This window comes from Pezoporus flaviventris, unplaced genomic scaffold, assembly GCF_033815535.1.
Source record: "Pezoporus flaviventris isolate CSIRO_AGI_PZ_B2104156 unplaced genomic scaffold, CSIRO_AGI_Pfla_v1 ptg000021l, whole genome shotgun sequence".
Taxonomy (NCBI): Eukaryota; Metazoa; Chordata; class Aves; order Psittaciformes; family Psittacidae; genus Pezoporus; species Pezoporus flaviventris.
The window spans coordinates 12540838-12554450 of NW_026892569.1; the positions used below are offsets into that span (position 1 = coordinate 12540838).

The 13613-nt window shown below is 46.1% G+C and overlaps 1 protein-coding gene across 5 annotated transcripts in view; it reads right to left on the bottom strand.

Annotated features, from left to right (window-relative positions):
* The window catches only part of GRIP2 (glutamate receptor interacting protein 2), a 240581-nt gene that overhangs the window by 18970 nt on the left and 207998 nt on the right, over positions 1 to 13613 (bottom strand). For all 5 annotated transcript variants that reach the window (XM_061456089.1, XM_061456090.1, XM_061456092.1 and 2 more), the window contains exons 13-17: positions 13130 to 13275; positions 12390 to 12470; positions 4294 to 4360; positions 3386 to 3531; positions 2961 to 3105 (exon numbers count right to left, since the gene is read on the bottom strand). In XM_061456089.1, the coding sequence (XP_061312073.1) occupies positions 2961 to 3105; positions 3386 to 3531; positions 4294 to 4360; positions 12390 to 12470; positions 13130 to 13275 (585 nt within the window). The remainder of the gene's footprint in view (positions 1 to 2960; positions 3106 to 3385; positions 3532 to 4293; positions 4361 to 12389; positions 12471 to 13129; positions 13276 to 13613) is intronic.

Genomic DNA, 13613 nt, shown 5'->3' on the forward strand with positions numbered 1-13613 from the left:
TGCTCATCTTTCCCCAAACGGTGAAACCTTGGTAGACACACTGCTTTGTTTGGAAACATCTGCTACATACACATCACATTGGGAAACGTAGGCAAACAGCAGGCTGGGCTGCTTGGACTGCTGCTGCTGCAATACTTGGACATCGCATAACGGTCCCACCAGCCACTAGATGTCCGTCTCGGCCCATCCAAATCAGCCTGGAAAAGCCTTCAGGGAAAACTTGTGCATTCAAATAAATCACAGATCAAACTGGAACAGCAGCATTTGCCTTCAAAGTTTCATCTACATGGTCATAAAAAAGTCAAGCTTAACTGCTGGCAGTTTAGTGGTGATCCTTGGCTCACGGCAGGGGCTCAGCATCTGAGGGCATCCTGCTATAGCCCTGAACCCAGCATGGGACACATCCTGTACCCAAGGCAATAGCCCAACAGCCCGTGTCTGAGCAACACGACTGCTCTGCAGAAACTGTGAAAGTCCCTCAGCAGGGGAAAATAGAGGAACTATTAAAGAGAAAGGTCACGTTCAGCAAGGTGGTTTTCTCCAAGGGGGGGGGAAGTAAATCAAGGTCCAGTCCTTTCATCTGCCCATCTCCCCGCACCCTTGTGCCGAGCAGGAGGGACAGAGAAAGCTGTTCCTAGCGAATGATCCTTGTGCCTCTCCATTATCACTAACAGCCCTTAATTCACCTCAAACACAAACCAGCCCAAGGGAACAGCAATAGAGGAGTTGCAAGGTGTAAAAGGGGCTGCAGACACACACTGGAGAAGGGGTGGCTGCACGCACATGGCACATGGGCAGAGCCACCACTCTTCCCTCCCTGCCAACGTGGGTTGGTGCTGAGCACTCCTGGACAAAACCCTGCAGCAACTCCATGTATTTGACCAGGCAGCACCAGAGGATGGGCAGGCACTTTAAAATGCCGGCAATAGCCCCAGATTGCTTTTGGAGAACCATTACACTGTGACCAGCATTGAACAACATTGTTCAGACATACTCCCTTTCCCAAGAAGAGAGAAAACAAGCTCCATGGCCTAAGCTAAAGCTACCTGCAGGCACTGAAGGAGGGGAAACTGAGACTACGCATGGGAGAAAGCCACTGCTCAACACCAACCAACAGCCTGAGCTGCCTCTTGTAGGTTTCTGTAAGACCAGACACGTACAAGGAGAAAAATGTTCCAAGGACAAGATAAACCCAAAATCATCCGATCTGGAGCCTTTTCAGCTTAGACAGCATGTCACCCATTGTGACAAACGTGTGACAGATCATAGAGGACACCCTGCCTTCGCATCACCAAGCGAGCAGCCTGAGCCGCAGCACAGGCCAGTGCCTTTACATGAGCTGCCAGCACGTTCCCTTTATCAGACAATGGGATCTGGTCCACCCTGTGCTAGCGCTGCTGAAATATGTCCTGTGCTCCATCACAGGATCCATGATCAGCCAGTCACAGATCTGGGTTGAAATCAGTGCCCTTCAAAAACCCTTACTTTCCTGCAGGCAGCCTTCATCCCAGTGCTCCTCACCCTCCCCACAGTGAGCCAAGGTTATCCGGAGAAATCCCCGCACTGCTCCATCCCCACACCACTCCTCTGCACTGTTATTTGTTCGTTAGGAACAGTGAACACACTGAGTGGCTCCTCTGCTCTTCTCAAAAGGCTTTCCATCCCTTACTGCCTGCCAGCTCTTCCTCAAAATCCAGTGGTACTGCAGCACTAACCTGTTTCTCCATGGAGTAGTCATTGATGTGTATCTGAGTTCAAAGCAGGAACAGCCACAGCATTGCAAAGGGAATTGAGAGAAACAAGGGTACAAAGCTGTCTTCTGACACCTGACAGTGCTTGGGCTTTCTGCCTTTAACCTCTCTCAGGCCAGGCTGCAGTTACAGTGCAGAACTGCTATGCAGAAAAGCCTCAGATACTCTGGCTATTATTTTCTAGGGGAAAAGCCTGAATCCGATAGCGGCAAGCAGTGATATAAAATCCCCAAAGAGAAGAATCACTAATAAAGTCCATCCCTCTTTCTTACTTCTCGGGAGATGCTAATGTTCTGCTTTCTGTACCAAAGAGAAGCAATGGAAATGTGCAGCAGCATGCATGCAGAGAGCTCAAGGAACCCAGTGCAGAATGAGGCACTGGGCTTTTTACAGCCCAGCTAAGAGGGAGTGTGGCCTTGAAATAGAAAGAACCAAAAGGCCAGGTCTGCAGTCAAACCTGCCCAAGGTCTAGCACTTTGCACCTAATTGCTGCTGTTCTGCCATTTCTGGGCTGCTGAAATGATCTATTTACAAATCACAGCTACCATATAGACAGATTAATTATGATACAGTGTATGACGCGGTTCCACCTTATATCTCAGCATTGTCCTGATCCTTTAAATCCCACAGAGGCACATAGATTCAGACACAGGCACGCACACAGTCAACATTCCTCACTGCTGAAGGTAAATCTGCACCTACATGCATGCAGTATAAATGTCTGCTGCTTGAGGCACGTCAGCCCTGCACTGAGGCATCTCCACATGCACAGGCTAAACAATCAGCAAGAATGGGCCAGAAGACCCCTGAGATCTCTGGCTTCACCAGGACAGAGCACTGCCATGGCCATAAGCTGTAGTTTAGGAATAATGCAAGTCCCAGACAGAAGTGGTTTTATGGGCACTCTCCCCATGCAAGATATGGAAGCGAAATCACAGACCAGGAAAGCACCCCCGTGGAAGAAGGGCAGATAAGTTCCTGGCTGCTGCATTCAACTGACTCACTGGATCTGACTTTTCCAGAGTGCCTTGCTTTAAGCCACTCTCATTGCCCTGACAGCACTGTCCCAACCACCCTGCTTCACAGTGCTTGGTACCATCACAGCACCTTTCCTTTTTAGCAGACTAAAACACTTAAGAAGAGGGAAGACTAGGCAAAGTTCAAGATCCCATCCCATGTCAAGTCAACCCTTCTGCCCCCAGACCTCACCTTTCTGCCAGCCCTCGTTTGGTCAAGCCTGAAATGACAATAGGATCGAAAGGTTCCTCTGTCCCAGAGATGGTTATTCCCAAGGGGCCACCGTAGCGCTTCAGTTCCACTGTGTAGATAATAGCACCAGTTGTCTCCTGCTCGTCTGAAAGAGAAAACAGGGATGGTGAATTTTGCACTGAAATAGGTCACAGGGAAGACTGTCAGCATTTAGAAGTGAAAGCCTGAGGTTGTCAGCCATGCTCAGACCAACCTGGATTTTAACCTTCCAGACTCCATTTAAGGGCAGAATAATAAAAATAGACTATAATCAATTGGAAAGTGGTGACCGGACAAGCAGAGCCCTTATCTTTGTTAGTTTGCACTACCTATTGGGAAATGTCATTACAGTGGACAGGCACCAGTTTGCATCAGGATTTCTGTACCAGAGTTATCTTCATCCTTCCGAATCTTCAATTTGACCAGGTCTTCACATTGCCTTAAAATCTGCACAGCATCCTCCATTGAGCAATTGTCGAGTCGGATGTTATCAATGGCTAACAGCTTGTCTCCGGGCTCCAAGGTGCCAGTTCTACGTGGAAAGGAAAAGAAAACTAGAAATACATTTGTATTTGCCTTTCAGGTCCCGTGACACATTCAGTCCTGCGGTGGCAATGACAATATTAACTTCTTGCTGGCCTTGATCTGAGAAACAACCATGAACAGGGTCTGGGATAACTGTAATTTAAAGAAAGGAAGCTTGTGCAGAGCATGCTTCAACACAGAACAAGGCAGGAAGATCAGATATACAGCCTGGGTAACCTACAGCACTAAAAAATGCCTGATGTTTAACTGGGAGATATGCTACCTCTTATGGAAACTCCTGTATGAGCACTCAAAAAAGAACTGTGTAGCAGCACTGAATTCCTTTGAAAGCCTTGCTATGAAGTGCTGGGATCAGAGGTGAAGTCAATAAACCCTGAGTTAGTTGCACAGTTCATCAGAGCTCATAATTCACTCACTCCGTTCACCTGAGCAGGAACTGAGACATGGCAAACTACCTGATGAGCCACAGCACCTTATGGGTTATATGAAGCCATTTACTACATGCTCTTAAATGCTAAACATCCACCTCTTACAGGGTCAGCAGACATCTGAACCAGTGGCTCAACTCTCTTCAATACAGTTTTCTTTGCAAACCCTACTCTGGTCTAAGAAAAACCTCTATGGTTGATATGTCCTTGATGCTGGCAAAAATCAGACCCATGTGCTAGTGCCTGGGCTTCATTCTACCTCTTATTACTGGGCTGAATGTTTTGCAGTGGGTCTGGCTGAGGGGGGATTCTGCACTCACCTGTGTGCTACGCTCCCCTTCTTGATGTCAGAGATGATCAAAGGTTCCCCAGGCTTTCTGCTTGCAGCTGCAAGAGAGACACATGGTACAAAGCTTGGCATTGGGTCTGTTATCTAGGATGGGGGTGGTTCATGGGGAGAAGGAGTCATAAGGAAAGGGAATTTATATTCCTTTGACAAAACAATGCTGTGAAGCCATACCAGGAATAAAAAGCAGTAAATCCCTGTAAAAGTTTGTTGGTTGCCCTTTGCCCACATTAACTAGCTGCTCCCTTCAGACTCCTCCTGAGGGGGAGAACATGTGGTATCCAGCAGCAAGAGGTGGGATTGCCTCATCCCAGCACTGTTAAAAACCAGCTCACCCACATTTCTGACCCTCCCAGCAAGTGAATCAATGGCTGTGGCAGTATCGGACATTAGCACGGGTGCCTAGGGAGTACCTCACTCAGTGCTGTGATTAATATGAGCATTTCTGTGCTCTTAAAGGAAAGTGGGCTGGGTAATCTTCCAAGTGGAAAATAACCCAGGAAAAACAAGATAAACCACTGTTCTCCAGCTGGATCAGCTCCTCGGATCACTTCAGCATACAAGCAGGTAAAGCAGGGCTGGTCTCAGTGCTGCAGCTGGAAAGGGGTAGTTTCCAGCTCTTCTCTCCTGACCCTGATAGCTTTTTCAGCCCACAAGAGATGTGAGTTCACATCTCTGAGAGCATTCACTTTTTCAGGTTTGCCTGCAAGACCTGCTGCTGTCTTGAGAAATCCAAGAGATTTATGATTCAAACCCCCTTGACCTCTCTGCCATCCGCACACCAACCATATGCCAAGAGCATCCTTCTCACGCCACATCATTCCCTCTCACCTTGCCACGGGAATTGCATCACCCCATTTAAAGCTGACAGATCTTCTCTCCCTGCGTAGGAAGGAAGAAACTTGCTGCATCTGAACAGATCAGGCGCAGGTCAGAGATTAAAACATCTGTGAAGCACATCATCATTGACTACACACAGATCCAGCTGCCTGAACAGCAGTTAGAGGGCACTCCACAGTGTCACACATAAAGGAATAAGCTCTTCCTCTTATCAGCCTCCTTGCCCTAGATTTTTTCTGTTGTTTGCATTCATTTAAGAGGTTTAAAAACATATGTGCTAGCCTGTCACCTGTAAGGATATCCTCTGCCAGGTTTACAGAAGTAAACCTTCTGTACTGCGGAGCAAAAAGACAGCCAATCTCAGCTGTGGCAGGGCTGAGTATAAAAGTTAGGTCAGGCAGTGAAGAGCAGAGTGTAACTGATTTTGTAATGGACACAACAATGTGATTGCTGAATGACACACAGCCTGGAAGAACCATCTTCCCCAGTGCTTTACTGGAGCGTAGTGCCAGGCAGTTTTGGTCTGGACATTCATGTTCAGATTGTGTCTGCATGTCAAAGAGAAGTGGATGAGTTATGGAGATTCACTGAGGGCTCATATTCAACCTGTCCACAGCATGAACCAGCCAGCAGATAGACAGACACACCCTGGGCAGAACTGAGCAGTGGGATGGAAGGATGGGATACAGCAGCTAAAATCAACGCAGAAATCCCCCCTCTGATTGAGAAGGCCACACACCATTGACTAACAGCACAGGGGACAGAGATGTATCACCCTGTGATTACTATTGCTGTTCTCTTGCTCAATATAGGAGATGTATTTGCTGCTGAGTGAGGTGTAGAATGCTATGGTCTAAGCAGCAGTGATGGGTGGCCCTGTTAGCACACCCTGAGCCCTGGGTCAGGCTGGCATCGCTGCATGTGTAATAGCTCCCTAGCCTGGTTCTGTCAAAACGAGCCAGGTTAGCAAAAAGACTTTTCACTGCAAGGGTTGTTTACTGGTTTCAAAGCAGAAGCAGTGTGACAGAAAGAGGTTAGGGAGGATCTCCACAGTCCTGGTGCTGGGATGGGGATGACCATCTCTAAACCTGACCCAGCCACAGCCACAACAGTATGTCCAAAGACTGTAGACACTCAAAAGAGCAAAGAGCGGGGAAAGCAAAAACAAAAGGCAAGTATAGACAATGATATTCCCCCAGCCCTGCAGAAATGGTGTTTATCCCAGTGTCTGCCTTACACGTGGTGGGATCCTGCCCGCAGGCAGTCTCTGAGCACAGTGAGACCTCATCCTTCTGCAGCTTTGCAATCGGTGTCAGCACTGAACACAGCACAAGCTTCTGTATCAGAAGCAAAAGTGACAAACCAAGAGCCAGGAGGAAACTAAGTAAGTTTCAGGAAAAATGAGTCTGGGTTTTGTTTGCAGGTTTTCCTGGAAGTTGTGCTTTCCAAATGGCTTTTCTTAAGGCTTCAGTTAAATGGAAGAGCCATGTATAGTTGCATACGACTGTTCCTGCCATCCGAGTACCCATATGGAAATAAACAGCAGCCCTCTGCCAGGCTGGATGGGGCTTCGAGCAACCGGGTCTAGTAGAAGGTGTCCCTGTCCATGGCAGGGGGTTGGAAATGGGTGAGCTTTAAAGGTCCCTTCCAACCCAAACCATTCTGGGATTCTATGATCTTATGATTCACTGAAGTGGTGGCTCAGTCTGGGGCTGCGTTAGATCTGCATTAGACCTGCATTAGATATGCAGATCTCTGGTGAGATTTTAGATAAACCGATTTGCCTACAATTAAAAAATAAATTAAATGACATTATCATTTTATTAGAGCTGTGGCCTTTGGAATTAAGATACTTGCACTGATGAATAAAGTCTTTTTATCCATTTATTTCTGCTGTCAGTGTGGTTATTTCTCTTCAAAGGACATTGCCTTGGTACCTCTGCTGCAGGAAGACATGGTTTGGGTACCAAGACTTGCCTTTGGGGTCTTGATTTCCTGTCTGTACGATGGAGACGGAAGCAAAAGGAGTCAGGGGGAGAGATGGATCGAGGCACAGAGACAGAAGCTGGTGAGCAGAAACCCATGACCATGCTCTCTTCTCAGCAGCGGTTCTGGTCATGGCCTCCATGTGCCAGGGCAAACCACTTCAGTTGGAAGAAGCAGCTCTTTTTCAGATCCATCTGTATTTTTTGGGGGGTTATCAGTACAAAACATAGCTCAAATCTGCTCCAGTGGCTCAGAGAAAGCTCTATAAATCAACAGCTGGTGAAGGCAGAAGCATGGAGTGGGGAAGAAACTCAGACTGAAACCACTGCTTGGCAGTGGTGACAGAGCAGTGATAAAAAGGTGAATTGATCAATACTGTTATTTACTTTTTATAAATTGCTTTCAGTCTCTCGCCACCTCTGCTGGGATTCTGGCTCACTTGGCATTTACTCTGTGATGGATGACAGGGCCAGAAACACATGTCCAGTTTGTGGTTTTAATAGAATGCATAATGACTCCGATTGGTAAATTATTCCCCTCCAAGGAGCACGAGCACATCTCACACGCATCAGCCTGTTACAAATGCCCTTCGTTATTGACCAAGCCAAAGCAGCTCCCTGCCAAGGTGTAATTAAAGAAACTATAACCTTGGGTGGCATGGTTTAGTGGGGGGTGTCCCTGCCCATGGTGGGGGGGTTGGAACTAGATAGTCTTAAGGTCCTTTCCAACCCTAACTATTCTATGATTCCATAATAATGCCATAAGAATACATTTAAGAAAGGAAGCATTTATACATAGGGAAAACCAAACAAAATTAGAAAGCAAATAAACTCAGGATAGCTAAGGAATAGGAATTAAAGCAAATCAGACTTGATTACCAAAAGTGAAAATCAAATCCCAGTGCCCAGCTTTTCCCACTATCATTCATTAGTTTTAGCAGCAGCAGCATAAATCACCAGTGCTACCAGCAGGATATTTACCCCTCTGCAGATCTATTTCCTCTCAAAATCTCCAGGTAGCAAAACCAGGACAGAACATCCCACTCTGGTAAAAGCACCAGAGTGAATCAGCCGCACATCTCAGTTGAAGCTGCAGTGATAGTGAGGGGGTCGGACAGGAGGCTGCTGGGCACATTGCTGGGCTGGTGGCAGGTCCCAGGCTAATCCAGCACCAGCAAAGCTAGATTTCCTCAGCTCAACAGATCCATCTCCTCACTAGGACAGTGATTACGCTGCTTAAGTGACTTAATCAAAGTCATCTATCTACCTAAAATCCGGTTTTATCGCCTGCAAGCAGATATACTGCTTACTCCTTATCTGCAGTACTTCATGCCAAGGGCACAGGAATTGATTTGTAAAGATATATAAAGGTAATTTGATAAACTATATAAAGCATTAATACGCATCTAAACCGAATGGCACTTCCAACACCTGTTTCAACAGCAACACCAACACACCTGTACCCTGCAGCAAATTTCACAGCTAGCCCTTGGAGAAGCTATTTGAGGCAGACCAAAAAAACCCAGCCAGACACAAAGAGCAATCTTTTGTGTAATCAACCACCATTTTGCAGAGGCTAATAACAAATCCATATCTTATTTTAAGAGGTTAGGTATTGAACATACAATAATACACAACTATTAGCTTCTCACTGCTGGAGATTTTAATTTGTGAGAGATTTACAGAAAACCTACAAAGGCATAAACTGTGCCATTAGAACTGAATGCAGCCAGCAAGATTAGAGCACTTAAGGCATGTGTTCTGCTAATGGAGATGAGTCTTTCAGGCTAACAAGAACTGACCGTTCACATCCCTGTGTCAAAAATCTCTGCATCCCCACCACTCAAAGGACCTCAGAGGTCCCTGCAAACAAGTGAACTCCACAGCCCACACAGCTCTGAACCACACGGAGCCGAAAGGACTTCACACTTTGCTCTGCAACCAAAGCAAGTGGTTTACAACCAAACGAAGCCTTGGACAGAAACTGAGAGAATGGAGTATGGAGAAAATGAGACCAATTTTGTTGGTTTCTTGCCCCTTCACCCCTGGATGAAGTGCACAGAAGCAGCGCAAACAGAGCAGCTTCAGTGGTTTGCTTTGCTACTTCTCATTTAGCAAATGTAGGAGACTGAAGTGAGGCTTGAGGGCACTGAGGTGCCACATTAATACAAAGCACAGTCAGTAAGAGACTCACCCCTTGGATTTCCTATTCATCCTTTGGGGAATGGAAGAGGAAATAATCGTATATGCATATATTTGCACAGTGCATCTTGATTTTATGCATCCCTTTGCCACGCTGTGCTTAAGCAGGGGGAAGAAACCCATCTGTGTGCATAGATCACAACCAGGGGCTTACTCATCCCAAGCTTTCTCTTTATGGAAAACCTTGAGACCTTGGAGAAGACAAAATGCCCATAACAAACATCTGCCCCTCACCAAGAGCAAGCACAGAACCTCCCTGTATGTTCATCCAAGACAGAACCTCATACAGAAACCTCCTGGGTTTTCAGCCCTTTTATGAGGCTCTCCAGCAGATTTATAACTCCTCCTGCAGCCAGCTCCACTACAGGAATTCTTCCAATGCATCCATCAAGAACCCTGCTCTCCTCACTGCTTTACTTAGGCCCATCTTCCAATTAGCTCTGAGAGCCACAGCACAGCAAGAACTTGATCGCTTTTATTTCTGTAGTGCTCCTCTGATGAGGTCGTAACACTTTATGCCCATTGTAAGAAGGCAGCAGCAAACCTTCCCAGACACAGGAATTAACTACAGATGAGCCTTCTAACGCGAGATCTAAACCTCAACCAATGCAACTCATCTTTCATTTACAGTGTAGCTGGACCACAAAGGTTAGGAACAAACCCAATTCTGTGGCCACAACAGCATAGAGGGTCTTTCTACTGACCCCTCTCCAGCTTGTCATCTATTTAACATGCCCCTGTTTCAGAGAGTAGGGACCAGGGATCCAATGTGGGAGGCCAGTAAACCAAGTCCCCTACCTTAAAACAATACTGTGTCAGAAGGAAAGCTGTAAAAGCTGTTTCTAGATCTATGCAAGCATTCAAATCTGCAGAACCAGGAGGAACTCAGCAAAACAGAGTTATTTTTACCTCTTTTCTTTTGCCGCTTGCATGCACATCATGTCTCTGCAGGAGGTACTTACCTTAAGGCTGTTTGCTTTGGTTTTAATGTTTGAAACTGGTATATTTACCTGCCTGGTTAGAGGCAGAGTGACAAAATTAAGATCTAATTTGCTAAGGGTCATGTGGACATACGCTTATACAGACCAGTATATGAAAACACAATTAAGATTCAAGTAGCATTTCCTCCTTGCCACTGCACATTTTCTGGATGGCTGTCTTTTGCTCCGTTTGTAAATACAATTTTGGCTTTGACTCAGCAAAGGACTGAAATATACCTTAAGTTTATGCGCATGCGTTACTCAAACAATGTTCTGCAAACATGTTGAACAATCAGAGAGATCAGATCTATTTTAGTGTTTAAAAATCGCTCTGTAGTTGGCTAACGGGTACCCAACTATTTAAAACCCAGGGGTGAGTTTCTCTTTATGTAGCAGGGGTTTCTAAACAGTGTGCAAAATCGATTCTTTAAACAGATTTCAAATGAAAAACTTTTCAGCATATAACTACGTTTGAAGTGTAAATGCATATCTGAGACAGACCCCATTTAAGTGAGAATCCTCAAATTAAAACTCTTGCTGGCAACTCCTGGGGTCATTTTGCTCACCAGCCCCAGATACAAACTAAGCTTTGAAGCTTAAATGGGGTGAAACCCAGCCCATGCTCAAGCCAGAGGTTTTTTGCTACCAGATCCATCATCCTAGGTTGCTACCTGAGATCATAATGCCAGCGTAGGGAGCTGGGCAGTGGGCTGGGAACCCAGCATGGGTTGGGATGCTGTGCCGTGTCCAGCTCCCCCACCAGTGAAATGTCAGTACAGGTAACCCCCTTGCCCTCAGAAAGCACTTTGATGTCTTCAGACAGTAATTGCTACCAAGCCAAATGTTAAACACTGCGCTGTTATTTCTCAGGATTACCCTTGTGGCACGAATAGGGGAAGCTGGGAAGAGGGAGAAGAAATAACACAGGGCGCAAAGCCACCCTGCTGTCGATGTTCAAGTCACTCCTGAGAATAACCCCACTTAGACCAGAAGACCTGCAATTAACTCGCTAGCTAATGTTGTAAATGCCAAGAGGTAATTGCAAACAACTCATCTATTTTAATGAATTCTCGTTTTAAAGTGTCCCTAGCAACTCCATTCCCCAGACACAGCTGGGTCCATGCTTTGAGGGCTTAGACGCAAGACCCCATCACTGCAAGATCCCATCACAAGCTGCTTTGTTTCAGCTCAGAGGTGGTGGCAGCCTCCAGGCATGGCAAATCTGAGATGATTCAACTCTGTTTACCCACCAGTGAAAGAGGGATCAGAAAGGAAAAGTTCACAGATGCAAGGCATAACAACAACCCCAAGTTAGCCAAAAATCTGGGACAGATCTGCCCATCTCGTCTCCTTACAGCATCCTCTACAAAGAAGCCAAAAGGCCTTTAAATTAAAAACATGCTTCAGGAGGGAAAGATAATTAATGAAGAGTGAGGAGAGAAAGGGAAGAAGGTTTATGTCTCATTCTCTTGCCCACCAAGTCCTGGCACACGGACCTCCTTCACCACAGCTGGGGTTAGTCAATGCAACGACTCCTGGCAAACCCTGCCCAGCACCCTCCTGAACCCTCAAGTGCCTTCTTCCCCCACCTCTTACGCCCTTTATTCTCCTCCTCCTCTTGGCAGTTTCCCTTCTGTACCCTTTAAGCTGCGGGTTCACCTCACACTTGCTCTCCTCCCTCCAGGTTGCCCTGCAAGAGTCCCACCAGACCCAGGCAATACCTCTTTAAAAGGCACATAATACAACTGTGAGCAAGGAAGTAAACATGATATTAAATATCAATATCATATAATATAACTATATAAGTCTGCAGCACAGACCAACTGATCAGTTGAGACACATCCTTTGCCCCAGCCCTTCATGCAGCTGCTCTACTCTGCAGTCACCAGCTTGTGGAGACAGGAGCCGCACATCTAATTCAGGTTGGGATAAATCACAAGCACTATGAGTGCTACCAGGAAACCCCACATCATCAAAGCTCTCTCCATTGGGACCCCTCTGATGTGCCAGAGTGGAAAGCAACAGTTCTTGTAACCGCTAGCACAAGTCTGAGCAATACTTACAGCTGATTGTAATTCCAAGCTCTACTCCTCTTTTCTTGGGCAATTTAACGTGGAAAGTACCGCTGCTGGGTATAACAGACTCTATAAACCCAAAAACAGACAAGAAAGAAAAGAGGAGAAAAAGACAGTTTTCAGTTGCATGAATGGTTTCTTCAGACCCAAGGAAAACAAGCCCATAAAGCTCAGCTTTACTGGTTCAAAGAAGGTCGTTATCTGAGGCCATGAAGAATTTAGGTTAAAATTTGGATTCTCATTAAAAATACATGTTCTGAACATCAAGTGAAGTGCTCACATCATGCTGCATTTCAAGACCGAGGCAGTCTATCAATGTTAAAGGAAAACAATGTCATTTCTTTTCTGGTTCAATATAAAGCTGCACTCTAGCCCCAGCCAGTACCTTGGGCTCCCTCCTTGTGTCAAGGCTATGAATTAACATAAATATTAGTCATATTTATGACCAAATATTTAAAGTGCAGGTGGCCTTTTTATCCACTCCTTAGGCTTCTGTCAGCCAAATGAGCACAGGGCATTTATGAAAGGATCAGAAGTACCCTCCATCTCAGTGCACATTAGAGGACAACAAGAAATGGCAAAGGTCTCACAAGGTCTTCTTGCTCTTCCCTCCAAGCTGCAGGGAAAACCTCTTGTATTTATGAGAATAAAGTCCCTCCTATGGGTTAGCAAAGCCCCAGGCAGAGTTCTGCGGGTAGTGAGGAGCAGCAAGCCCTTTGGCAACATACCTGCGACATCAAATTCAATCTCGAGCACCACTTTGTTTGTGAGCGCAGCATCACGCAAGAGCTGATTCGCTTCCTCCATAGTCCCGTCCTCAGTCGCAATGCCATTGATAGAAAGGACTCTGTCTCCTACTTGTAGCAGCCCACACCTGCAGTCCACATTGGGGAAAAAGAGGGAAAGGGAAACAAGGAGGCAGGGAAAAAGGAAAGGAGAAAAAACAGCCCCACAGCCAGCCATGAGTTACTTTGCCCAACAAATCTGTTACAAGATACACAGAGTAGAGACAAATCCTGCAGAAGCGGCCCAAAGGGCAGATAACTCATTCTGCGATGCCCATCCCAATGCCAAGAGCCTCTGGAAGGTGACAAAGCAGCAAACCCTTGTGGTTTGCTTGTGTTCAGACATACTTTGCTCCTAAATAACCTTTTTAGGGCACATTTCCTGCAACTTCCAGAAAAAAAAAAAGGTAAATAAAATTAACTCTCC